Raw genomic sequence first — 27,686 nt, 5'->3', positions numbered from 1 at the left:
AATATTAAATAAACATATTAAATACATAATAGAAAAATGTGTGAATATATATATATTTTTTTTCAGTTCCTCAAAATTATTTTTTACATTTTTTGTGAATTCCTAGAAGAAGAAAAAAAAAAATTCAGATTAACTCCGAGTTTCTTCTCCTCTCAGGTAACGGTCATGTTGATGTCACATCTTGTCATTTTGTACCTTTTATTTGATCAGAGGCAAAGAAAATTTGATGAACTCCATTGACCGCCATTTTATTCTTCAACCACAATCAATATTATTTATTATTCTTTATCTGAATTTTCCCTGCATTCCACGCCGGGATGAGTGCAACAACAACCGTGTTTTCAATGGAAAAGTCAAATGTGAGTCAGTGTTTGTATTGTCGTCGCAAGCAGTGGCCGTTTTCGGGTGGGCCGGGCCTCTGAAATGGAAGATTAGTCCGATAGAAGCGAGCCAGCGCCAGTGTTTACCCGCCAACACCGTGCGCCTCAAAGACAAACACGAGCCGTGCATGTCAAGGTGCTTTCCGTGTCGGAGGAAAGTTTGCCATGACCTTACGAGTAGTTTCCTAATCAGCTGAGAGGGGGGCAGAGTGCCCGTCCCCCCCCGCTCCCCCTTTTTGGAAAGAGTTGGCCCCAGTCAGAATGGTCACACACCCCTACTGGTTTTGATGGGTTTGTGTGACTTTCCGTGTGTGTGTGTGTGCGTTGTGGACTCGCGCACAAACAGAGGCAGGGGGTCCTGTTGACGAACCAATTAAAGAGCAGGAAGAATGGGGGTGGACCTGTTTTTGCCCATCACTCAAATTAAACATGGCAAGCCGAGGAAAAACAATCTGGTTGTTATGGAGTGGTGAAAGGAAAATCGATTGGAATTATAAACAAGAGTTTGGATCTCATTTTACTGAACAAAAGACAATGCTTCAAGCTCAATTTAGGGAGATAAAAAAACGTAAAATGATCTCAGTAGTAGTCCAAATGTGTGTCTTGATTCGAAGGGCAATTGATGGCAGTTTTTAAAATCCAGAGCTTTGTTGGTACCGGAGCACCACAAGAGCTTTATGTGCGCACGTGCCTGTCAACGACATTTATTTATTTATTTTTAAATACTCCCAAATTGTCATGACAGCAGGGTTCTAGCTACTGTGTGCTCCTCCACAAAACCAAGACGGCAACATGAAACGCGCTTTCATCATTCGACCCCTCCCTCCCTTGTGGAATTGCATTCCCCCAAGTTCAGTGCGGTTTGCGTCATAGCCCGACAGCCAAGAAGGTGTCGTCCAAACCAAACCAGTTCTTCCGCCTTCTCCAAGATCATTAAAACTCATCATTCTTTCCCCGTGCACTTTTGTTCAAAAAAAATATTTTGGACACAACGAGAGAGATGACCGTTGTGTCCCAAGGATGGAACGGATGGACAAAGTTTTGTAAAATGGACAAACTAAGCAAGGACGGAAGTGGCTTTTTGTCCATCCCTGTAATCGTCCCCAACTGGGTCAAGTATCGCATTTATAAAATTAAAATATTTGCACTCGGAGCCAAATAAAATCTTGTAATGCATTTGCCCAGGTCGTGGACAGAGGTCAAAGGTCAGAGGTAGGACCAGTTTGGAGAATACCTGCTCAACCGTTACGCCTCCGATGCGCCAATTCACCTGGAAGAGCGAGACGAGAACGCGACGTGAAAATTGGGAGAATCGGCAGCGGAAAACAGTTGCGAAAAAAACGGCGGAGGCCATAAAACGGGAAACTGAGGATGGGGGTTCGACTCGCGGGTGTTTCTCCCTTTGAAGAGGGGATTCCTCCCTTTCCTTCGAGGAAGAAAATAATTAACACCTTGGTGGTTGCCATGCCAACACGCTACTTCTCAGCTGTGCGCATTCCAGGCCGTAATTACCCCGCCGTTCAAGGCCCCGCAATCCATCCGCGCCACAATCCAAGGAATGAGGCGGCAACATTGATTTGCACGCGAGGTGTCATAAGACGGCACGCCGCAAATGTAGCGGCGGGGCGGGCGTGGCGTGGCGTGGCGTGGCTTGGCGACCGTGGCGCTTTGACACAGCGTTCACATCATCCACCATATTTCGGATGACTCCACCTCCAACAACGCTTTGCTAATTAAAGCTTCATTGTTGACATCCTGATTAATCTACCGCTACTAATATTGACAAGGCTGGCGCGCGTGGGGAATAATTGGACTGTTACGTACGCGCCAAGTCTTGTTTTGATGACACCGCGCAAGGAAAAAAAAAAAAAAGGGCATTTCTTGTGTTTCAAAATGCTGAGTGTGCGACGCCCATCGACGTGCAATTAGCCGGCCGTTCGTTAGGAGACGTTTCATCGCTACGCCATGTATTCTCATTAACTGGGTGTGCATGTGCGGCTTTTCAAAGGAGAAGGTCATTGTGCTAATCAGCATCATTAGCCCCAACGACCCAAATGAAGAATTACAAAGAGAACGCCACACTTGCTGCGGAGGAAATGCAACTTTAGCACTTTAGCGCTGATGCTAGTTGAAGTTAGCCGACGCTAACACAATGAGCACACAAGGAAAAAATGACGCTAAGGTTAGCTTAGATGAGCTGTCAATCACGAATGCACCTTACACACATTAATTACCGCGGTCATGTTAACCGGGCCAGAACCAAATTGAGTTAGAAGATAATGCACAGCAGCTAACACCCCCCCCCCCTCCCCAACACCCCCGGCGGCCCCTCCTCCGACCCCGCCGTGTTGTTCATTTCAGTGTGAGCGCTCAGGTGTGAAGGATAGGAGCAAAGGGGGCGGGGCAGAGGGGGGGGGGGCTTTTATTGTGCTGTGTCACGGCGAGGGGGTCCGAAGCCGCTTTTCTTGCTATTGCCGCCGTGTCGTGCCATCGGAACCAGCGGATTAAGGTCTTCGGTGTTGCTTGGCGGTGACATGTGGCTATTAGCCACGCTAGTGAATTAATAATGATGTGGCTTCAAATTGAGGGGGGGGGGGGGTGGTGATGTTTCTATCAGCGTCCCTGCACATTGTGGCGCAATTTCTTCTGAGCCGCTCGCGGGCGCTGCTAAAATAAAAGTTGCGTTCGTGTGTGCGGGCCACAAGACTGCTGAGCGGGCAGCTCGTGTCCGTCCGAGCTCGGGCCTTCACAGACACGCAGTCAGCAGTATGCCCGTCAAAGCAGAGAGCCAATCACGTTGCTCGCCGCTCGGGTCAAAGGGCCCAAAGGGAACCAAATGCGAGGAAAAAAATATATATATTTCTTTTCCCGGAGTGTGTTAATTGGTCTCCACGTCTATTTTTAAACTCGAGATTACAACTGCTCGTATTCTGGCCACCCCTCCCAGGGTCGCGGCTCGGGTGGGGGGGATTTAAAGCTTTGGTCTCGGTATCCTCTTAAGACAGGGATGGGCAGTTAAATGGATCAAGTCAGTGAAGGGAAGTGGAGCACTTAGCTGCAACTTCTTTGTATACAGTATGGGTAAATTATATACGGACGCTTTGCCGATGAGGATTAAGCACCGACGCAGCGGCAGCAAAGGGGGGGGGGGGGTTGATCGCTTTTCCTAACGGTTAGAGCAATAGACTTACAGAGTGATTACTGACTAGTAAATAACAAGCTCTTAATTGGGCTAAGCGTGGAAATTCCATTTGGAGACCATTTATGGCAACTGTAAAGCAAAATGTGCAATGTCATCATGATCGTTACAATCGCTGACATATCTCCTTGAGGGCAAGCCAGAGAAGAAAAAAAAATGTTTGGAATTGGATCATCAAAATGGAGCTTGCTTTCCTGCTGGAAAATGTACATGTTACACGGTTTAGAGGAAGTACAATTCCGAAAGTACATGAAGTGCGATTAAATTTTTCAGAGAAATTAAAGGGGAGGTCAACCCTCAAAATAATCTTGGCAATAAAATGTTCTACTTGCATCCACGAGTCTAAACGTGGCTTGTTGATTAATATTGCGTTTGTGGAATAGGAGTTAAGCAGCAAAATCCAAATGTTTTTAGCTATCTCATGGGGGCGGCCATTTTGTCTCGCCTGTTTTCTGAAGCTGAGCCGTAATTGGTCGTTATGCGAGCCCTGAGCAACTGTGATGTCATTTTCAGTCGACTGAAGTGACTAAAAATTTTGTAGGTGAAATTTGTATAATGTGAGATTTTTTTCTACACTTCAATTTTGCATCACCAAAATGTAGAAACATGGTCGTGTTTAAATGGAAATTTTACATAGTGCAAAAAAAAAATAAAATACAAAGGTTGGACGATTACGACTGCAAATTTCCAAACTTGGTCTTGCAAAATCAAGAAAAAGTTTGGAAGCAGGCCCAAGTGCGTGCACACATTTGTTTTCGTCTTCTGTTTGTGTGGACGCCGCAAGCCGCTTTTGCTCCGTCATTCACCGAGGGCATCATTAACCTGCCGGTTGGCGGTGACGCGGAAATTAAATAACCCCCGGCCGGCCAGCGCCGTATTTTAATTTGTTTTTTTCGCTCAACCTATTATTGTCGACCCAGGAGGCGATAAGCAAAAGCGAGGACTCGGAATGTCGCTTTGCCCTCCGTTTGACCCTCAAGATGGCTAAATTTGAACACGAGCACAACTCGTGGCGGAGCATCTCCGGTAAATAGTCAAGTCGGTGCATTTTATTTATTGCACGGCAAATCATAACATAAGTTATCTCCATATGTCGCGTATACGGAAACATATACTGTGTTCTCCGGCCAAATCTGCATACAGAGAAGGTGCGAGGGAATGTGTGAAAAGCGCTAATGAGCGGTTACGCAATGCGGCCGGCAGATTACCAGACTGACCAGGCTGACATTGTTGCGTAATGTTGAGACGGGATGCTAATCCATACAGCCGACCTGCCGGCTACGCGCGACACACGCACGTTGTCAATCAACCCGCATGATTTTTAATCGTCAAGAATCACGACGAAAGCTTTCAAAGTGCCTGTAAGAACACGCCGGTTGTATGACTTCGCATGACCCACGTCACATTCGCCTCCACCAACAAAGCCGAGCTGGATCCATTTCAATCGTCGGCTTACCAAAATGATGTGGCGTGGTGGGGGCTAAAAATAACCGCGGGTGACTCCGGGACTCTGATGTGGCCACGTATACCCTGTGGTGTGTCGGGTTTTATGTGTCCGTGGGGGAACGGCATCAAATTAGAGATGCAAATGTTGTTGGACCCCTTTTGGGCTGGCTGACACCGCTGACTAAGGCGGCAATTAGAGCAAAGCAAAGTGGGAGGCATCCCAGGCATGTGCCGAAATACACCGAGGCCGGACAGCGACGGCTCATCGCCGTGCCACTGGCCATTTTTCTTCTTCATGGCTTGCATCCGAGAAGTGGCGCACATAAAAAAAAAAAATAAAAACGTCTGATGATGATTTCCCATGAGAGCTGTGAACGACTGCATCGCACGCATTCAGATCAAACCTCAGCAAAAAGACGCCTGAAAGAGGCGGGGGGGGCGTGGGGGGGTGGGGCTGCGCAATCATGAATACTTCATAAAGTTGACTGATCCTTGTCCAGGCCAAAGATTGGATTTATCCCAACAAAATGCACTCTGACGTCGCGGATCATACGATTGAGAGATGCAAACTGTCTATGAAATGCATTATTTAGCACGCGTACGTATTTTTAGAGGCGGCTCGAAAAGCCACGTCGGGGGCTTGTAAGGTCAAGAGTCGACTTTTACGATGTAATGATGTCTTTTCATTTGCTTGTTCAGTTTGCCGAACGTCAACAAAGACCCAATTGAATTCCCAGACGTGGGGGGTAGGGAGGGGCTCAGGTCACATGACTTGGATTCGAGTTGATTTAAATCACTCATTTTATGACTCGCCTGGCATAAAAGAATGAAAAACTCGACTTGACTTTGACTTGAACCTCGAGACTTGCCTCATTCTGTTTAGGTTTAAAAATAAATATATATTTTTTTAAATATATATTTTTTAAATATATATATATATATATATTTTAAAAAAATACATATATATATTTTTTTTCTGTTTACGTTAAAAATAAAAAATAAAATATATATATATATATATATTTAATATATATACATAATATAATGTAATTTTATATATACATATATATATATATATATATATATATATATATATATATATATATATATATATATGTTTTGTTTTTTTTTTCTATTTTCTTTTTTTTTGGACGTTTTCTGACGTTTATTTTCATCCGTCAGAATAAATGATGTATCGGTTCATTTCATACTTGTGTTCATAGAATTTTTAGAAATGTTTTTTTTTGTTATGATCACTGAAAAAAAGATCCCAAATATATGTTGTGACTTTGAAATCTTTACTTGACTTTTTTCTTTTTTTTTTTCAAAGTAACTTGAGACTTGCTCGACGCATGAAAGTGACGACTTGAGACTCGCACCCACAGCTTGTGACTTGCGACCACCTCTGTGGATTTCCAATTGCGTGCTGATCGCACGTGTGTTCTAAAAAGCCGTCGACAGCACTTTTGACATGAACACCATCTCATCTATCACGTGTGTCATGACAGACACTCCGCTTCACCTCAGTCCACCCGTGTCCCCATTTACACGTCGCCCACTGTGGGATTTCCTGTCCGGGTATTATGTTGCATCCCCTCGCCTGTTAATAGTTCTGAAGTGTGACTTCATGAGAAACGAGGGCAGAAAAACTTCACTTGTATCTTTTTGGACAATGAGGGGAAAACCGCTGAAAACGGAGACATTTTGGGTTGAAATTCCCGTTGTGATCAACGAGGTCATGAAAACATTCTTTGTTTCAGTCCTTGAAGTCAAATTCTAGCTTATAAAGCATTTTTTGGGCCTGTGCGAGTCATCGAAGGAATGCGTGCACATTAGTACCTGGGCAAAAACAACCGCGGCCTCTTTTGTTTTCGCCTCATCCTCCAATTTTGTGTTTTTATACAAAAGTGGGCACCAAAGAAATATTTATACACATTTTTTAATACATAATATAAAGCAATGCATAATTTGCCTTCGTATGAATTTTGCTTCTCAATAAACAATTGGATATCTCGAGCATCAAAGCAGGTTAGAGCAGAGACGCAGTTTTTTTGTTTGCAGTGCACATTTACATAACTTTGCGCTGGCTCTGTCTCTGACCCGATAACGTTCCGTGGAACTTTTCAAACGCTTCTTGTTTGGTTAGCGGTCAAAAATACACACATACACGCACAGGTTATCGGAGGATGGAGGAGATAAACAGTGGAAAGTTCACAGCAAGCCAAGGTCATGTTGCCATGTGTGACAGTCGACATGGAAAGTTTGAACTCGGCAAATGGACGGCTAACTATGCAAACTTTGATCGGAGCGTGTTTTCATCTCGCTAACCTATTTTGTTCTAATGCCAGATTATCGGTGCACGCTTGAACATTCAACTGCAAGCATTTTGGACTCAATTTCGGAGTCTAAATGATGCGAAAGTTGATTCATGGTTTGTATTTGAATATTCCTAAGACTGAATAAACACATTTGCACACCTCAAAGGTGGTAACTATAGTGACTGAAAATTATTGACTAGTTTGTGTTGCTCGGTAGACTACTTTCGAGTACATTTGGGGAAACACACCCTCCTGAACAAAGAACAGTGGAGACATATTCATGACTAATTTGCTATGGGTTGACTGCAAAATTAGCTTTTCTTTTCCAACCAGACTGTCTGTCTCTTGCAGCCTAAGAGAGGGAGGGGGTCCAAGTAGGGTGGGGGGCATCCCAAAATTACCGCCACGTGCACTCAAAAGTCTGCTTTAATACAACAACTTTTACCTGATTGGCCAATACCCAAAACAGAGTTTTAATATACGACATCTGATTGGTTGCCGCCTCGGCGTCTATAGTGAACCTCGTGTAAATCTCCCAGACAAGAGATTCTTACGCGTCTCGTACTATGAGAAAGTAGTTCTGTGATGCAAATGTATTTTCAGACAAAACATTCGACGATAATTGTGCTTAAATGACATATTCTGCTTGCCATGCGGCTTAGGACACGGGTTTTGTGAAAGGCGGCGTATTTTCGGGTGATTTGAGCGAAAGGGTCGAACAGTGTTGGCAGCGGAGGAATACCTAACGTCCCACTGCGAGTCAAAATATTGTCTCCGCGAGACCGCGTCGAAGCTCAGAAAGTGGCAACTCGTCGTCGGGATATCAACACACTGCGGACGGCATTGCAACGTGGTTTTCACAACCGTCGGGAGTCTACCATCGTTGTTTTTTTTCGGAATATAGTTTTGTTTTGCCGTTGTTGGCGGAACGTCCTTTTCTGTCGGTTTTCTGCCACCGGTGTGCGACTTAACGGTCGTAACACGAAAAGAACGGGCGCGGTGCGACCGACTTGGCGCACTGCTGGACGGCCTACACCACTATTTAGACGGCGCCCAAACCCCTTAAAGTCTCTCTAGTAGTGGAAAGGCCACTTGGCTGCCTTGGGTCACCACCACCGGCTTTCCTTTTTCTTATACCTCCTTTTTCTACTATGTTGCTGTCAAAGTTTGGTTCATTTTCGCACATTTGCAACCCTTCGAGCATGGACCACCTGCCAGTGAAAATCCAGCTTCAATCGGGTAGGTAACCTTAACGTCTTGGTCAAAGCCGTTGCAGTGGCGGGAGTTGAAAGAGGTTAACGGCTAACTCCTGGCCGGCTGTCGTGGAACTACTCGGGGAGGTAATGTTCGCCTCATGTTGTCTCGATGCAGTCAAAGCGGAGAAGGAACCGTTCGAGAAGGTGTACCAGGTGGGCTCCGTGCTGGGGAGCGGTGGCTTTGGCACCGTGTACGCCGGAAGCAGGCTCTCTGACGGGGCACCTGTGAGTCACGACTAAAGTGGAGAAATTGACTATTTCCCTCTTTTGTGCGATTTATTTAGAAATATTTTCCTTTTTTTTTCTAAATTAGGTGGCTATCAAACACGTCGCGAAGGAAAGGGTGACCGAATGGGGCTCAATGGTAAGTGTTTGTTTTGATGTAACATGAGGGGTGGGCTGCGTGTAATCCCCGCATTCATCATGGATCCCCCCCTCTCTTTCTGGGCTCAGAACGGAAGCATGGTCCCGCTCGAGATTCTCCTGCTCAAGAAGGTCAGCTCGTCTTTTCACGGAGTTATCAAATTGCTGGATTACTACGAGCGCGCCGACGGCTGGCTCATGGTTATGGAGAGGCCGGAGCTCGTCAAGGACCTGTTCGACTTCATAACCGAGAAGGGAGCCCTGGACGAGGACGCGGCTCGGGGGTTCTTCCGGCAAGTCTTGGAGGCGGTGCGGCACTGCTACAGCTGCGGCGTGGTGCACCGGGACATCAAGGACGAGAACCTGCTCGTGGATCTCCGCACTGGGGAGCTCAAGCTTATCGACTTCGGTTCCGGGGCTATCCTTAAGGACACCGTGTACACCGACTTTGACGGTAAGTAGCTGCGTTGTTTTGGTGATTTTTGGGCCCGGGGTTTGCACGCGTTGCCCTTGATGCACTCGGTGCTATTTTCAGTCGCGGAGGTGTTCACTATCCCGTGACGCAGTTTTTATTTTTTGGCGGGCGGAGGGCCTTCCTTGCGTCATGAATTGTTTTGATTCAAATTGATCTGTTAGTGTTTTTGACGAATCTATGAAGCGTGATTCACGTGGATCCATACTGTACGGGAATCGAACCGCATGAGTCACAGTCTGGTCGTCGAGTGCCACGTAACGCGTTTGTTGTGAAACCCGAGCCGCGGCGTCACATGATGGGATCACGTTTCCTGCTCTGTTGTGGCGAGGGAGGAGGATGGGGGGGGAAGCCAGTTTGTTGTGGTTGTACTGGGAGCTTTTTTTTAATTTTTTTTATTTTGCATGACCCAGAAACTGAAACCATGTGGTGGCTTTTGTGCAACCCCCATACTCATCTCCCCAACTAACACCTTTTCGTGTGTTATAGGTACCCGTGTGTACAGCCCACCGGAGTGGATCCGCTTTCACAGATACCACGGTCGCTCGGCCACGGTGTGGTCGCTCGGCGTGCTGCTTTACGACATGGTGTGCGGAGATATCCCCTTCGAACAGGACGAGGAGATCCTCCGGGGGAGATTGTACTTTCGGAGGAGGGTGTCAGCCGGTGAGTGGGAGAGCAGCTGCAAGCACACACAAAGGTTGACTCTGTCGCCCCCTAGCTGCGGCATGTAGTACTAATGGGATCTGGAATGAACCGGTGTGAAAAGAATAATTTACAGCAGTGTTTCCCTAGCTTTATTGAGCCAAGGCACTTGTTTTACCAGAAAAAAAATGTCATGCCACACCCTCCTGGCATTATTTGTAGCTAGTGGATAATTTATACATACGAAAAACTGGCTAACGTCCCTTTTTGTGCTTCTAATCTTAATGTCATCTCTTGATCCAATAGAGTGCCAGCAGCTGATTAAATGGTGCCTGGCCTTGCGGCCATCTGACCGGCCCACACTGGAGCAGATCTGCGACCACCCCTGGATGAGGGTGATGGCCGAGGCGCCCGAGTCCAATCCTGAGGCGCCGGCTGCCGGCGACATCCGCCTGCGGACCATCGCCACCGATTCATCCTCGAGCACAACCTCAAGCAAGGGGAGCCTCTAAGGAGCAGTCCGAAGGACTCTAAAGACTCGCTGGGGGAATGAGGGGGCAAGGCCCGGCCGCAAGGAGTTCAATGGAGTTGATGGAGTTTGTAGCCCATCTTGGCTGACCAATGGCCACCAACTTTTCAGCAACTGTTTTTTGTTGCGCCTCTTAATTTCGGCCCCCACACCTCCTTGTTTTTCGTTCAATTAATACTAGTTGTTTCCTAAAGGGGAACTTGTTGCTGTTATGGGTGGTGTTACCAGCACTATTTATTCCACTCAACCCATCCCTTTGTCAGTAGGCTGTTATATGCATCTGGCAAGGCCTTCCTGTTCGGATATGGCTGCTCTCATAGAGCTTTGGAGAAAACTTTTTTTTTTATTCAACGTTTTAATTTTGGAGTGCCTTTTTTTTGGAACGCTGCTTTTTCTGGGGGCTTTTCATCTCAAATGTTTTTTTTTTTTTTTGCGTTTTTGTTTTGGACTCAACCTCAGTGATGGAGACCACCGCCTCCATCACCGACAAGCCAAGTAGCCCCCAGCTGAGAGGCTGCGAGAGCATTAGAGAGGAGAGAATGGAATACTTGAAACACACACACACTACTGTGTATCACTCTTCGAAGCTGCTCACTCACTCTTATAGCCTGAACAGGTGTTTTGGAAACTGGATCCTGTCTTTTCTGAATGTCTACAACATGTCAACACACACACACACTACACCTCTACCCCGCTCTGCCTTTTTCTCTCTCTCTCTCTCTTTCTCCCGCTGTGTTCAGCCATGACTGTTGCGAGTTGTCGCCTCTTTAACTTTTTTGCCTCCCGCCATCTCACTGCTTGACACTTCATGGCCCCTCGGGGGCTTCTCGGGGTGTGAAATGCACAATCAATGCAATATTCACCAACTATGTTGTTGGGTTTTTTCTTTTTGGCAAATATTGTACAGTGTGTTACCACCCCTTCTTTCAGTGTGTATATTTTTCCCCCTCCCCATTTGCATTTAATTTATTTGTAAACGAAACATGTAGACATTCCACATTCTGTGGTTATTTATTTATTTATTGTCTATGCTTAAACTCCCCTCCCTTTAAAAAATATTTTTTTTTTGCATATCCTACATGGCCTTTAGTTTGCATTCCTAACTTATTTTTACATGACATTTTTTTTTTTTTTTGGAGATGTGGAGGATGCACTGACAGTTGTCGATGTTAAGCAGAATAAAACGAGTTTACTTAAATTTGAAAGGATTTGAATGTTGAATGTTAACTACTTGGGAGATTAAATCCATCTGTTTTCTGTACTTTTGAGTTGTTTGGGAAGCAAAACGATCGCGGTTTTCACACAGCCTCGACATCTTCGGGCTCACTGTTGCCACTTGAGGCTTAAAAGGATGGATATTGCTATTTTTTTTTATACTAAATTTTCAATTAAAGACCCACTTTTATGTACAGAAATAACTGGTGGTGTGATTATTTCACAGTGCAAGAATCTGCATAAACCATTTTTTTTGCATAAAAGGACAGCATGACCAAGCAAGACATCACAGCAGTCATTAACCGCATGACAATGTGCAGAAACCACACTGCTAATAAGAGGCACATGTGGTGGGACGGCGCAAATGTCACAGCTGGGGTGTTAAAACTCAGACTGCTCTCACTCCATGCTAACCCCTCTGACTGGAACTACATATCATAACTAACTCAAGTTGAATTCCTCGTGCGATCTCGGAAGCTCTCATGATCATCATGAAGACTCTTCAGTTAATTCATTAACTCAACTCCGCCCGAGCACTTGCAAAGCACCGACCCGGCTAATCCTCCCATTGTCTTAACGTCTCACTGGCTTTTTGGCATGTAAATGAGCGCCATCTTGTCTTCATCAAAACCTTTGCAGATGACAATCAGGCCTCATCCACTCTCACTGTGAAATCCTCATTAAGTAGAGATGGGTGGGCATATGCCCCCCCCACCACACACACACACACACACATTTAGTCAACGGCCATTAGCATCCCGAGGAACAACCATTTACACATTAGCACTTAATAAAGCCGATTGTTTCTTCCATGTGTCGCAGGGGCCTAATCCAATGATGTCATATAAAAAGCATGCTGATTAATATGAGTATGCACAACATTTCGGATAAGTTGAGGAGACTTCCGTGGGTGACAAGTCGCTAGACACAAGATGAGAATGCCAGATGGACTCCAGGGGCCCAGAGGGCCCCGTTGGGCGCAGATGGGCCGGTGGGTGTCAACCCACACAGGCGGCACAGGCTGCGACGCCAGCACAGAGAACAGGAAAAGACGAGACGAGAGATCACACCAGCGCTGCCAGTGATACTACACTTCACACTAGTTTCTTTGTTTCGCTGTGCGTTAGTGTGTCCATGCGTCTGACCCCACTTTAAGGACACGCAGCCATCAGAATCCATGTGTTTGCATTGGCCCATGCTATGCTGCGTCAATGTGGGCGTCATGGCCACGATACAAAACCAGCAGGAATTAGAGATAAAAAACATAATTAGAAATGTATTGATTTCTCACACTTCAGTGCAATGTCACAATTAAATCTCCACTGACGCCAGTGCCTCGTCCTTTAGGAGTCTCTGTATTTATTGTTGCACTTTCATTAACTATTGACATTGGGGTAAAAGGCAATGAAGTGTAACCATGCTAACCCAAGTGGAGATAAAACCAGTGCAATAAAAATGCAATTTTTAACTCCAACTTCAGTCAATTTATGTATATTTGCACTCTAAAAGCAGCAGTACAAAACGATAAGACTTGTTGTCTTTAGTTCATACTGTAGTTTCTACTTTTTAGCACAAACTAAAGCATACTTTTAGGCACACAACATGTCCACCAAAAAAAACGTGTAACATGCATGCCAGGCCACTAGTAGGCGATGTCACTGAAGAGAAACATGCGAAGCAACTTCCTGTCCTGGCAGACCAAACTTTAATGTCCAAATATTAAAACCCTTTTGATTGGTGACATACGAATGAAGATCGTGGTGAGTAATCGGACACTTTGGTGAGGCACACATGAAGAAATAGATATTTTGTAGGAGAAGTGTTTGTTAAAAAAAAAAATGCTAGCGTTAGCAACAACGCTATTACGTCACTGTGTTCCGCCATTTCAGTTTCGACTGTGACTGTCAACGTGGGTATGTTTTCAGTCTTCCTATTAAATATAATAAATTTATAGAAATCTGTTCTATTTTTTATACAGTACATTGTTTAAGTTACCATGATGTTAAGAGGTTGGGGAACATACATGTAGCCTAATAATGACGTATTTCCCCATTCATTTGTGTTCAGAATCATACCATTAAGCTTACAATAACTTGTCCCCGAAACAAACAAAGCAAGGACCCAAGATGTGTTTGGGTAAGTTTGTTGTGGAGGAACTTGTGAGGATCTCAAGCCCATCAAACATCTTTAGCCCAAACTAGAACCAAGTGTGGCTTTAGACTCTTTTCTATTACATTTTCACATCTTCTGGGTGAGGTGGTCTCATGGACTTCATACCTTTGGTCAACATGTATGACATGTTAACTTGATGAACCAATGAAGTGTGATTTTTCTTCACTGGTCATGGTCTTCAGTTTGAACCTTGTCCATGTGTTCTGTAGATGTCGTTGCCGCTCACGGTGGAGGCCTCCCACTCCCGGCCGGGACTTACCGCCTCACAGTCTGGTCCTGGTCTTCATTAAAATTTGCACCACTGCCAGCAGAGGAGTACCTGGCTGCGAGGCTGGGGGGAACCTGCTGCTCACCCTGAAGGAAGTCTTTGTTCTGTGGAACACCATGTATCGGCACTGTAAACATGAGCGGTGAGTGTGGGCACACACACAGATAAAATGTTGAGGTGGGATTTTTTTTTGTTTTTTTTAGGGCACGTGTTCAAGCACAAAGAGATCATTGGGTTTTAACAAAGGCAAGGATAAAAAAAATGCCAACAATAAAATAGTTTTGTTAATTGTGGGAAATCATAAAACCTGGCGGCCATGCCCCCTAAACATTTTATCTTGTAGTTTTACCCCTCTTCCATACTTAAAACGCATTTAAAAATAAATAAATAAATAAAGCACACTTGAACTTACGGCAGCACATGTTTTGGAGTATTCCTGAGCCCCTTTTCTCCCTCACGTTCAAGAAATTTGAGACAATTCAACAACTCTTCTGGAAGTTGCCATAACAATATTATCCCCTACCAAAAAAATAGTTTGACTTTAAAAAAATAAGTACAGAGTGCAATGGAATCCAAACCTTGAAGACAGGTTGTTGATGTTAAAATCGTGAAAATCGAAATGAAGGCAATCGTATCAGCCCTCAGGACGTCCAGCTAAGTGACAGAAGTGTTTGTGTGCTGATGAAATGCGCCTTCTATTTTATGGAAATTATGATTTGAACAAAATATCTTGTTGTGCCGCAGCAAAGTTATGAAACCATCACCGCACACAAAAACAGATTATGACGCACTTCAGATTGTCGTTGCGTAAGGTTCCAACATGGAGCTACTTCTAGAGATTGTAGAAACATTCTCAGCACAATTCTGGACCAAAACACCCAAACTCCAATTTGTAAACACTTTAAAAGTCATTTACTTCAGGAAAATGAGAGAGCTACGCAAGAGTGATGGGTCCAGGTTCAGCTTTCTGGGATTGAGCCCAGCCGCCCATGACCTCCCAACAAACAGGTGAAAAGAAAGAACGACTGATTGCTGTCACGGTTGAGAGTGCTCAAGGACTTCCTGTCAGTCACGTTTTGTTTGGAGCATCCGCAAGACAACTCCATGTCTCACGCGCGCATTAACAATTCATCTTTGTCTTGGTTTTGTTCTTCCTGAACGCCTTCCTTCCATTCTGCTTCCTTCGCTGAAACCGCCAGCGCAAATGTCACCGCCTCGTCGTCAGACAGTTTACGCAAGCCAGACTCACATAATAAACTCTTGAGATTGAAAAAAAAAAAAAAAAGCGTTTAAGCCTCTCGTTTAAAGAGTAACGTCTGGTGCGCCTCCTCGGTGACGATGATTAAAGGGCGAGCGTTGGCCACAGGTATGCGGCAGCCACTTGAGGCTTAGCGCCGCTAGCAGGAATGTATGAGAGCTGACTGTACTTTCACCACTCGTTCACCATGAGGATATACGACCATATGTAGGACTGGGGAGAGCCTGGGAATCCGTTTGAACTCAAAAGGATGAGACAGTCATGAGTGGTGAATTGGCTTTTCAGGAATGTTCCAAATTGAAATCCTCAAACCCGCAAAAATCTGGAAGGATTTTGTACGACAAGCAATATTGCAGATGATAGTTTGGATTTACTTGACAATGAAGGTTATCAAAGATTCTCTGCTGAATTTTAGTGGTTGTGTTTCCAACTGTAATATTTTTAGCCTCACGTCGGCTTTCTTTATTGAATATGCCGTTTCGGGATTTGACAATATTTTGACAGTCTTGCAAGAATTTAGCTGTTTGAAAATTAGTCCAGTTTAAGCACAATATGCTTGAAAAAAAAACGATCATGCTAGCTTGTGGGACAAAGGTCATCTGCTTATGTTAATCTTTGCATTGTGTTTTATTGGACAAGTTCATCATCTTGTCACGCCTCCATTTTGTCGCGTTCATTTTGTCCACTTGTGTCCGATTGATACGCAAAATGCAAATAAAATGCATTTATAATCTCAGACGTGACGATGACCAAGCTTAAAATCTCAAGGCGTGACTCAGCAAAATCAACAAGTCTTTGATCTTATCAAAACCAACCAAAACAAATACAACAAAAAAAAAAAAAAACAGCCGTAACATTGCGATCCTGTCACAGTGCGAGCGAGGCATGCGGTCCCAGTTTCGCCGACCTCAAAGTCTTTGAATTGGAAGAAATGTGAGAATGTTTCGCACCCTCGGGTGGATCAGTGCAATACCGAGCGCGTCAATGCCTCAATTGTGTTGGCTCCTCAGCACCAGTTTCGCCAGTCCTAACCTCATAAATTAAGCACACTTTCCAAAATGTTTGAAAATCACTTTGAGTCTCTGTATCTTTACCACTCCTCTCCCCCTTCTCTGTTGTTTACCTGCGAATCTGTATCCACGGCGATGGCCAAAGTCGTCACGGCGATTATGTTACAACCAGGACATCCAGTTCCCAGACCCGGCGCGGGGGGGGGGGGATACGTGGTATTCTCAATTATGATAATGATGATGACACTAAGATAGTATTGTTCCCGAATCACAAAGCAGGAACGTACAGTTACTCCATGACGTACAAAAGCACACCAAAGTGGATAAGCTTTTTTTTTTTTTTTTTTTATACGCCGATTCTGTTCAAGTGAGCGTCGGCCGAGCGAGAATTCCCACAGCAAAAGCGAGCGCTTTAAGATGTCCTTTATTAGTCCCACAATGGGGAAATGTGAAATTTGAGCTTGGCAGTTTTATTGGAGCAAGTAAAGTGCATCATAACGCAAGTGTAACCTGCAGCGCAGAAACTCAGATGCGGGGCCGAACGCAAGTAGGTCACACGCGGCATCGTAACACACACAAAAGTGCAAATAGGCTTGTGTGCGAGGAGGTCGCCGCCGCTCTTGGCCTACTTTGTGCTGCCATCCTGCAGCCTTTGCATGGCACGTCATAAAGATAGTCGACTTATGCGAGCGCTGCAGCGCGCGTTCTGGTCGCCTTGCACAATGCGTTGACACAAGATCTGAGCCTCTTCGGGGACTATAAAAAAAAAAAAAAACTTGTAGGATGCTGAAGGGCAGCAAAGGGAATTTATTACATGATAGTGTGTGCCACGCCAAATATTTAAAAAATAATTAAGGCTCAAGTGACACCACGCAGCGTGCGTAATTTACAAGCCTTTTCCGTTTGAATTTCCGGTTCAGCGTTAAAATAGACCGTGCGAGAGGTCAGCCGATCAATAAAATGCGCTTGAAGGCTTCCTTCCAGTTGTAATTCTTTTCCCTGGCAAAGCAGAAGCAAATGGCGACGATCCAAATGTGGGCGGCAAGGCACTCAGGTGGATGGCAAAGGTCCCGAAAGGACTTTTGTTACTCAACAAACCATGATGCTGCCGCTGCCGCTGCTGCTGCCAGGGACACGTTTTTTAAAATTTATTTATTTTTTTTTTTTCTCAGTTGTTTTGTTTTATAAGGAAGGAGGAGGAAGCCATTAGCTCAGTAGCTTAAAAGAATGCACTCAGTGAGCAGCTGAGATTACTTCCGCTCCAGCAGCACGGCAACACAGGCAGCCCCCTCTGACCCCCCCCGCCAATGATTAGCAGAGCACGCTTGGCTTCCTGTTTTCACCGCCACTATCTGCGTTTTCGAGCCGTCACGGAGCCGCAGCGTGGCACATATGGATGAGATTGCCTTCCACACAAGTGCATCAGCCCCATTATTGCACTCTGTGTTTATTCGTGTTTGCGTCTCACCGGATTATCGGCGGTGACGTTGCCATAGAAGGTTACGACTATCAAGTGACTGTTGTCATATGTCGCATCAGCGGCGGGACTTTTTCCATTGTGTGTAAACAATGGGCTTAATCTTGTCAATTTGCGTTGGCAGATATGCGATAAGGCGGCCGCGGGCTCGGCATTATCGCGACCTTTAAAACGATACGGCCGGCCGTCTGGGCGGGGTCGTTACCTCTGCGTTTTAGCTGGACTTCCGTCGTTGATGAATTGGTACGGAAGCTAATTTGTTGCTACGCGGTCTGCCGGCATCGGCGAGTGACATCATCTCTGGTCAACAGGAGCTGAAGGTTCATTTGCAAAGAGCCAGCTGTCACCGAACATGCGGATGACATCATGGAGACGCACTTTTTTCTTGTTTACACTCCGTGTGGACAAAAGTATCGGGATACGTGGCTCACCTGCAAGTCGAATTGTGTTACGTTTAGCTCGGCTTGACTTATACATTAGGAAAAACGTCTTAAAACGTGAACTGAACTGAGAAAAATGTTTGAAAATTCCCGATTAAATCGAAAGGAGTCCTTTCTTATTTTAGTCTACCGTACATGCTTTATATTCCATTTCAGTGTGACCATGTGCCGCTTTGGGAAACATTCGATTAACCCATCCTCACCCTTATCCTCTTTTTCCCCTTGTGAATTTCCATTGAACTCGATATACTTCAAGATTTGCTGAGATGATGTGAAGGATTTCTCCCCCGGCAGGCTTTTGAAGGGGGAGGGGCAAAAAACGGAGTTCAGTGGTAGGCCAGAGCACAAGCGGCGGTCACCTTAAGCTCGGGGCTAAAAAGATAGCAACTCGGAGCGTATAGGTCACTCATATGCAGATTTCATACGGTCACGGTTGAATGTATCTCTTTGAACACGGTCAAGCATGAAGTGGAATCACGAAAGAAGTCATGTGCTGCTGACTGTGGCTTGGAAATTATTTATTTATTCATAATACCAACTTTCATGATTATATTGCCGGTGCAATATTGTATCTTTTAGATACAAATAAAGTATTTGAAAGTGTGAACATTAGCATGCTGGTCCGCCGATGGATGAAAATGGTGATCCGAGGTCACCATGGCGACGACAAAGCAGCCATTCAGTGTGTTTTGTGTTCCCAAATCCGAAAGTTCGACGGTGCGAGTTGAATTGCGGACTTTGACGAGACCGAAGCATCTCTCTTCCGTCCAGCTTCGTGTCAACAGCTTTTACGACTCGTTTCTTTTGGTGCGCTCGCGACGACTTGAGTTCCAGTAAAAAGAAAAATGTTTCATGCGAGATAAAGTGAATCAAAGTGCTCTGTCAGTAGTCAGTGACATTTATTGCTTTGCCGAAGCTTATTTTAGAACAAAGTGAATCCATTTTAGGAGCGAACAAAGTGTCGATGGAAAGCCTCGGGGAGCGAGTCATCCTCCGATTCACGGCAGCCATCTTGTATTTGATGTTGTTTTGGCTGCGGGCGTCATGTGACGTCGTGTTTATGTTGCATTTGAAATACGGCCGCCTGGCTCCCGTGTGGATTTGACACGTTGGTCCGGCTCTTGTTGCCCATGCTGGCCAAAAATAGATTTGTAGTGATCCACTCAGCCGCTGTTTAATTATTCAAGAGCGGGAAAAGCTCAACTGCCGCGTCTTCCCTCCTCGGACGCGTTTATTTTGTTTCCAGGACGTCAAGTGGACGTGGCGTGTGCGTGTCACTTTGTCATTCGCTTTCCACTCCACGATAACAATGTCGTCTCGACCCCCCCCCCCACCCTCGGCCCTCACCTTGCATGCTGAATAACATCCCACGTCACTGGAGTAAATCGCGTCACATGTTCTTTCCATATTTGCCTCCCGGACTAGTGGCTGCTGTGACAAAGCATTTATTGGGTCCAGTTTACGATGTTGTCTGCACAAACACTCAGTGCTCGGCCTCATAGTACTTGGCAAGATGACAAAGTTGACTTTTCCTATTTATGAGTACAAAACAGAAAAAGAAACATCCAGCAGGTGAAATAACATCTGCATGCTTGAGTTAAGATAAAATCAATTTAGGTCATCAGTGACAACCAGCATTCCAAAATATGAAAAGTAGTGAATGAACGTGTGGATAAGAAATGTGAGCCACATGCAAATTCACTCGCCACAACGGTCCATTTTAGTCTGGTCATCTTTTGTTGGGTTGAATCGGGAAGAAGTGAAGAGTCGAGTAGAAGTAGAGTTCACGGGAAGTTTTAATATGAGCTCCACAGCAAAGGATTAACGTGCCGCCGGATTTCAATCATCACGTTGTGACATTGAATGCATGTTTAAAAAAAAAAAGGGCAAAATATAAATCATATTACTCCACATTAATCTTTTCATATGAGCTCATTTTCTTGCTTTGGCAATTTTCTTTTTTAAATATTTTTGTAATACCTCTTTGAAACGATTTTAATTAAATTAGTAGTCCCCATGAAGCGTTTGAGATCTGTGAGCAAGAGTCATAAACATTTTTGGAATATACTGCCTCCTACTGATTTGAAGGTTGTAACGGTAGATTTTTGCCCTCAATCCAGCATTCCGGTGGAATAAATTTGTTCTGATGCGGATGCTGACACTCGGAGCTCAACGGTGACATCCTGTAAACTCGCGCCACTGTCAAACAAAAGACAATCTTGGGAACGGGGCCCTCCATGTCGATCCCCTCATTTACAGTCGGTACGGCAACGAGCCTGCATGCATTCAGTTGGCGAGTTCACTCAGGTCGCCGGTTGGCAGCGTCCATACAAGCGCTTTGCCCCCAGTCACACGCACGCACAAACGCGTGAACCCCTTTGAACCACCCCGAAGCACGTAAACAGCCAGGCATGCCGGGAATGCCACCGTGCATTGACAGCCCAGTTTTTGTGCCACCGGTGGCATTTGTTTGGTTAATCACGCTGCCGTCCATTGTTATTGGCCGGGCCGGGGGCGGGGCCTCCTCGCTCGGCTGAAAGAACCTATGAGCATCAGCAACATACTGCATTGCTTTCAATGCCAGCGCGCTAATGCTGTGATCTCGCGCAAGAGAAGCAACATCACTGTCAAGCATTACTTCGTCTCCATAGACCTTTTTGAGTGGTTCTTTTTTGGAGAAAAAATATTTGTTCATGCGTAAAAGGCTACACCACTTTGATGGAACCACCCGTCCATTTGAAAACATCCTCTGGTGTCTTCTTTCACCACAAAGTACTTATTGGGGCTGGGAATCAAGTGTGTTCGCTCCCACAACGGCGCAGATGTACCAAAAGCCAGAATAGTCCCCTTCATGGTTTGATCTCATCCAAAAAAAAAAAAGAAAATAACAATGTTATTTAAAAGAACATTAGTTACAGATTGCGATGGCTCATGCACCAAATAGAAACATTTAAACGACTGATCGGATCGACTAGTTTGTTTATTTGTTGACCCTGCTTAGAAATTTCAGACGATCCTTCCCAGCAAGTAATTCTGTCTGTCCATTTGTCTCATCCAGATGTTTCGTGGGCTGGAAATACCCATCAACTTCCGTATGAGCGAGGCACGTACACATCACCTGGTTGTCCGGAAAAGCGTCCGGAGCGTGTGCACACTTGTCCGAATATCACAGCATCATCAACAAAGAAGTCAAGGTAGCGAAATCCTCATCTTTGGTATGACTCAACAAATATGAATCAGAAATTTGTTGCATTTGTTAGAATCCAAAGACCATCCATAAAGAAGAGATACAGAGTATTTTTTCCCCCCGTTGACCAATCTTGTCTTGAAGTGAATTACACTTGTATAGAAGAGCATTTGTTCTGATTGTCATTTGCATTTGAGTTTTTTTTTTTTTTTTTTTTTTAAATCACAAAACACCTGGAGGGGTGAGATCAGGTGTGGGGTGGCAAAGGTGGTGACAGCGCAATCCCTTCATTTCCCTCCGGAGCAATAGCAGCAACACAACAAGGCTATTGTGTTCATTTCCCTGTGATGTGGTCAGGTGGGGGATTTTGGAGAGCACAGACGAAAAAAACAAAAAAAAAAACCGACAGCACACACATTGTTTCACCTGTGGACAGGTGAGTGAGTGTGCAAATGTGTTACAAAACACACACATTTGTCAAAACAAGTCTTTGAGATCATTCCCAGTTTCCCATAATCTGGGTGGTTCCCCCTTGAGCCAAACAGAGTCGCCAGTGTCCAGCGGAGGAGCAAGGTGACGCCAGTGGGGCCACACTGAGGCCGTTTGTTTCAAGCCGCGTACGAGGAGCAGGGGGGGGGGGGCGGAAAGGAGCGGGCCTGGGAATGTGCTGCTGGTGATGATGGCAGGAATTTAGGGGCACGTGAAGACCCCTTTTGGGGGGGGGGGCACCGTTGAGACACGAGGCTTAGTGCATGTGAGTATGACGTGTGGGCGCGGGGGGAGGAGGAGGGAGTTACATCTGCTTCCAGTTACTTTTTGCAACTTCTAACAAACTTCCACCCCCCCGCCGACGCCACCCGCCTGAGCTTGTAAATAAATGTTAGCATTCTGGGAGGGCCATGTGGGGCTCAGTGCTACTAGAGGGGCTTGGAGGACTTTGAACGTCCTAAAAAGAGTCATGAAAAAAACGCCTCTCTTGCAGAAAAATGCCATTCAAAGACGGCACAAAACTGCCAAGAAACCAATATTTAGTGCAACAACTGATTTTACACTTTTTTTGCCCCTCAAAAATGGTAATTTTTTTTAGGTACTGAATAAGCACAACTAAGACATGTCTGCCATCTAGTGGTGATTGGTGATATTACAATTTAAAACTAGTCAACCCCTGTATATTCGCAGTTCAGCACCCGCAGATTTGCATTTTTACAGATTTTTTGTTATGTTTATCAGCGTTCCATGAAGAATTCTTGAAAAAAAATTATATAATTTTTTTCATTTTAAATAGTTTTTAAAATTAATCAAGGGGCTCCCTGTTGCCCATCCTTGCACTCGACTAAGAATCCAATCTCGTTCAACTTTTTTCTTTTTTCTTTTTTTTTTGCAACCAGCTCCTTGCCAGGGTGAAGTTCCCATCTTTTAGTTGTACGGCGGATCTGCTTTTGCAACCGAGGAGGTTTGTCATGAATTACGACTTGAGTGAGTAACGTCGGTTCTCGGGATGCGGAACTGGGCTTGCCTCCATCTGGCAGCACCTGCAACCTCTTTCTGAGCCGGCCGTTGCTAGGATGTAAAAGCCGTCTCTTGCACTCAATAACCCTTTTTCGGGGTCTATGTTGAGTCGTGTTAAAAAAAAAAAAATGTGAGTAAGCACTTTCATGACACCCCGGCTTTGCATGACTTCCAAAATTTGCGAATTGCAACATAGTAAGTCTTGGACTTGGACAGTGATCGATTATGAAATATTAAATACGTTTGAGGCTTGGGCACACACAGCTCAAGTTGGGCCCCTTTAATTTTTCCGCTGCTCCAGTGGATTGTGTGTGTATTTGCTTGAAGATGTCAAACGCGTAAGTTGGGAGTCTGTTACATAATTCCTGCTCTGCTCGTATCCATCTGGGAATACTCTTTTTGGCACTTTCTACCATGTGTGTGAGTGTGTGTGTGTAGGCGAGAGAAAGATGGGAAAAAGTCAAGTGAGTCGGTGTGTGTGTGTACGAGCATCAACCTCATGCGCTTTCGCCGCGCGGATGCAATTTATAAATACGTTGGAGTGTTGAATAGAGTCAACGGATGGTTTGAATCGAGTGACAGCGAAGCAACACATGAGCATCCCCGTGAATGCGAGTCCCAATGTGTGCGCGGGGGCGGCGAGCAGGCTGGTGCGTGGGCCTCCTCACTCCTCGCCTTCCATTCTGCATTGCAATGTGAGACGCTTCCACTCGGTCGCACCATTCACAGCCATTCGCTAAAGAGCTTCAGAAAAGCAGGAGCGAGGCCAAGCCGGAACCGCGCTGTCGCTTTGGCCGCGGCGGCGCTGCGCATGTCCGCTCCGGCGTTATGTAAACCTGCCAGATCAAGCTGTGCAGTCATTTGGTCACACGCTTCATTTACATTTCAAGTGACGGGGAATGGGCAGAGGAAGCTTTCGCTTCCCTTTGGAAGCCGGCGAGCAGGCACGAGCTTGAGGGTGGAGCGCTCTCGAGTGAACTGCAAATCAATAGGGTGCTTGCTTGTGATGTCTCACCGTAATCCCGCTAAAGGAGTCCGTCTTACCTCTCGACCTGAACTTCTTCGAACATGTTGTGACTCATCTAACAGGCAATCAATAGGAGTGTTGCTTTGTAGGCTGAACTGCAATCACAGACCTTTTTGCGGGCGATTGATTTTTACATAATATGAGTACGATTTTTATTGAAGCTCATTAGTGTTCTTGATTTTAACATTTAGAAGTGATCTTGGAAAATCTGGAGTATATCGGATAAAAATTAGGGCCGATTTGAATCTTACCTTTTTTCAGACCGACGAGTCTCCCTTCTTGAGTATCGGTGACAGGCTTCATGTGAGTACTCGATGCATTGAATTAAGGCGGGTATCGGCCTGATATTGAAACTGGATTTGGTACTTACCCATCTCGGGTTTTAACTTGGGGCAATTTGGACTTTGTAAGGAGTCTTATAGGAAGTGTTTAATAATAGCAAAACACTTTGCATAAATTCAAAGTGAGGCAGCTCACAAAGTGAGGCAGCTGTATGTTTGATGTAATAAAACACACAAGCAATGTTATCTGCCGATCACCTCTCGGGGGCTTATTCCGACGAGAGAAAACTATAATGGGAAGTTGCGGTTATTTTTGTAAGTAGACAGCGGATCGATGTCTTTTTTTTTTTTATTGGCAGCGCTGTCAACTAAAAATTGGGGTCCTGTGGCCACATAACTCGAGCGGGCACCGGCTCACGACAATAAATCTCGTCGTCCCGCCTGGAGCGCAAACTCTGCTGGAGGAGTCGCGTCCGCAGCTGGATGCGGCCTTTGAGTGAGTGGCTCTCGTGTCCAGATGTTTCTGGCTTTTTCCAGTGGCCAATCAGGCGCGGGCAATGAGGTGGCCACCTCAAGGCCGGATGCATTCGTGTAGGAGCGGCATTATGATGCCTAGGGTTTATAATCTTATTCAGCAAAATATAAAAAACATGACTCGGCTCCTACAACTGCAAAATTAAAATTTAAGATTAAAAAAAAAAAATTCTACAGGTGCAGTTCAATAGATGAGAACAGGGGTGTGCAAACTTTTATGCTCAATAATTAAATAAACATTTTTTCTAATTATTATTTAAAGCAGCAGTTCTCAAAATGTGGTGCGAGTACCGCTAATGGTACACAAACGCTCGAAAGAATCACTGATTTAAATGTTCAGATTGTGCAAAAATGTTTCAGTGGCTCCAACTTTTTCAGTACATTTGTCGAGTACAAGCGCTTGTGCCCGTGTGCCAATGTGGAATGAGTGGCATGTGATTGGCCAGATATACAGGATGTCCAAAAAGTGCTGAGCGGACAGAGAGGCGCTGCGGCTTATGCGCTGAGCCAGCATCCCTCGTCACTGTTTGTCTGAATGTAAACTCCAGCAACACACAAAATGTCCGCTCGTTTCAGGTTCAGCTTTTATTGTGCAGTCCCTTTTCTGAAAACTCAACGAGTCACATTTTAGTGCTCTTTTTTGTGCTATAAGATGAGAAAAAAAAAACGCGCTGCAAATGACGAAAAATCGTGACTAATTTATGCTCCCTCAAATGGGTTTGTAATTGCCGAAAGATGCCACAATGTCGTCGGCACCAAGAGGCCACCAGATGGCGCCAAAGTATTTGGCTTGCGCACAAAAACAGCAAAAAATTATTGTTCTTTTAATATACAGAATTATAACATTTGAACAAAGTGTACGATTTACTGTATCACACACAGAAAATGAATACAAGATTGACCCAAAGTAGATTCAGTGACGCTGGTCAGCGCTCCCATCCCGCATAAACCTAAATCCTATGGCCTGATAACAACCCGGAAATGAGTTCTCGTAGAAAATGACACTCAGTTCTGTTTCCTATCCGCTGCTGTAACAATTGATGTTTGTTGTTGTTACCCTGACAGGACGCTTTTTTTCTCTCCCTTTGGGGCCCGTGTGGTTTTTCAAACATCACAACAGTCTCATGTTCTCTCTTATTACAACGCAGCCAGACGCCCACCGAACGGCACTTTCAAATAAAAAAGGGATCAGGGAAGATGATGACCCAAACATGTGAGCAAGCCAGTCAGTCCAAAGCAACTGGGTTTAAAAAAAAAAAAAAAAAAGCCGGCCTACAATTTAAGGCTATATTAAGCAAACAACAACAGAAGAATACCGCAAAATACAACACGGAGAGTGATAGTTACATGCGCACGTGTTATTTGCAGGCCACTTATCTGCTGGAGTGCCACTGTCTCCATTTCCAGTGCCTTCTATTTTTAATTCTTACCCTAAAAAAACTGAATGTTGATCAAACTAACTCTAGCGATATCGAAAATGCTCTTCATTTTCATCATTCAATTCAAGGAACAATTAGTTCTGCAGACTTTTATTTCTTTGTTGTGAAATTTCCACAACAGCAAAACTGAAAATATGTCGATTGAATCGCCCGCATTTTGAGTTCACGCAACGACTTTTTGTTTTGTCGAACTGGTCAATCAATCTTTTCCGGTCCTTTCGCTCTTGTTATTGTGAGTTCAGCTGTGAGTAACCGGCTAGTTCATTATTCACTCCCATCTCGACATGACTCTTCATATTATTGCAGTGACATCGTCATGCGATGACTCAGCATGAGTGAATCCTTGAGCACGTGATTTTTGCTTTACTGTCCACACATACTCTGGAAAATCAAACACGTGTCCTTCCAGCAATACAAATCCCCCCTGACGACCGTCGCCTGCTTCCTCACGGAGCCGCCGTGTGTGTGTGTGTGTGTGTGTGTACTGTATGTCCCCGATTCCACCCACAGAATCCCCTTCAGACCACCACCTCCGTCCCGCTCCTTGTCTGTTTACGCCCTCCGGTATCAACAAGGCCCGAGCGCCATGGCAGCGAGCGGCGGCTACGTGGGGAAGCAAAACACGTGCGTCTGCTTCCAACCGAGCTTTGCCGCCGATTTTGGGGGAGGGTTGGGGGGGAGGAGGAGAAAAGAATGTTGACGTGTCAGCGAGGTCAAAAAATGCTTTTGATGTGAAGGGGCCTCGTTCCTGCAGGTGCTAAATGAGGCCAACAATGCAGAATAGTGCCTATTCATACAAAAAAAAACCATGAAAGTAGGTCAGAATGCCGGACTTTTGTACTTTAACGCCTTCAAGTTTAATTTTAAAAATGTAACGTCCACATATTTTGATTCATAAATACAAAAGGTGGACTCGTGGTTAGCAGTTCTGGATTTGAATCACAAAGTGGCGTTGGCTTCATCTCCCTCTGCTGGGTGTGGTAGGTCACCGCTTCCATACGGCCCCGCTGCAAGCGGACTGTAACGGAGCTTGCAATGTCTCCAGCTGCAGAGCAAGCTGAAAAGGAGATTGACCGCATCACAGGCCAGCAAATTGAAGGAGCGCCCCAACTTCGGAGGCAAAGCGGGCCCGCTGACAGCCGAGCAAAACAAAAAAAAGAGAGCGCGGTGCCACATCTGGCTCACAGTTTAGCCTCCGTGCATCTCGCCTCCTGTGATTATCTCTCCCTCTCCCACCCGTCTTACAATGGAACAAAGAGGA

General features: G+C 45.2%; 2 protein-coding genes across 2 annotated transcripts in view; both read left to right on the top strand.

The window, feature by feature from the left end:
* Positions 1–7,932: 7,932 nt before the first annotated feature.
* Positions 7,933–12,026, top strand: LOC148341256 (serine/threonine-protein kinase pim-3-like). Its single transcript, XM_088286981.1, has 6 exons — positions 7,933–8,582; positions 8,715–8,824; positions 8,913–8,963; positions 9,053–9,416; positions 9,924–10,100; positions 10,386–12,026. The coding sequence occupies exons 1-6, from the start codon at positions 8,495–8,497 to the stop codon at positions 10,589–10,591; spliced, it is 996 nt and encodes a 331-aa protein (XP_088143107.1). The 5' UTR covers positions 7,933–8,494; the 3' UTR covers positions 10,592–12,026.
* Positions 12,027–13,644: 1,618 nt separating this feature from the next.
* LOC148341255 (tyrosine-protein phosphatase non-receptor type 12-like) overlaps positions 13,645–27,686 on the top strand; it is a 35,301-nt gene continuing 21,259 nt past the window's right edge. The window contains exons 1-3 of the mRNA XM_088286967.1: positions 13,645–13,736; positions 14,205–14,405; positions 21,507–21,642. The gene's annotated coding sequence lies outside the window, so the exon portion shown is untranslated. The remainder of the gene's footprint in view (positions 13,737–14,204; positions 14,406–21,506; positions 21,643–27,686) is intronic.

This window comes from Idiotropiscis lumnitzeri, chromosome 2 (assembly GCF_059441095.1).
Source record: "Idiotropiscis lumnitzeri isolate Australia: NSW breed Sydney's pygmy pipehorse chromosome 2, RoL_Ilum_1.0, whole genome shotgun sequence".
NCBI lineage: Eukaryota > Metazoa > Chordata > Actinopteri > Syngnathiformes > Syngnathidae > Idiotropiscis > Idiotropiscis lumnitzeri.
The sequence above is the reverse complement of the archived record's forward strand: the minus strand, read 5'-3'. Positions and strand labels throughout refer to the sequence as shown.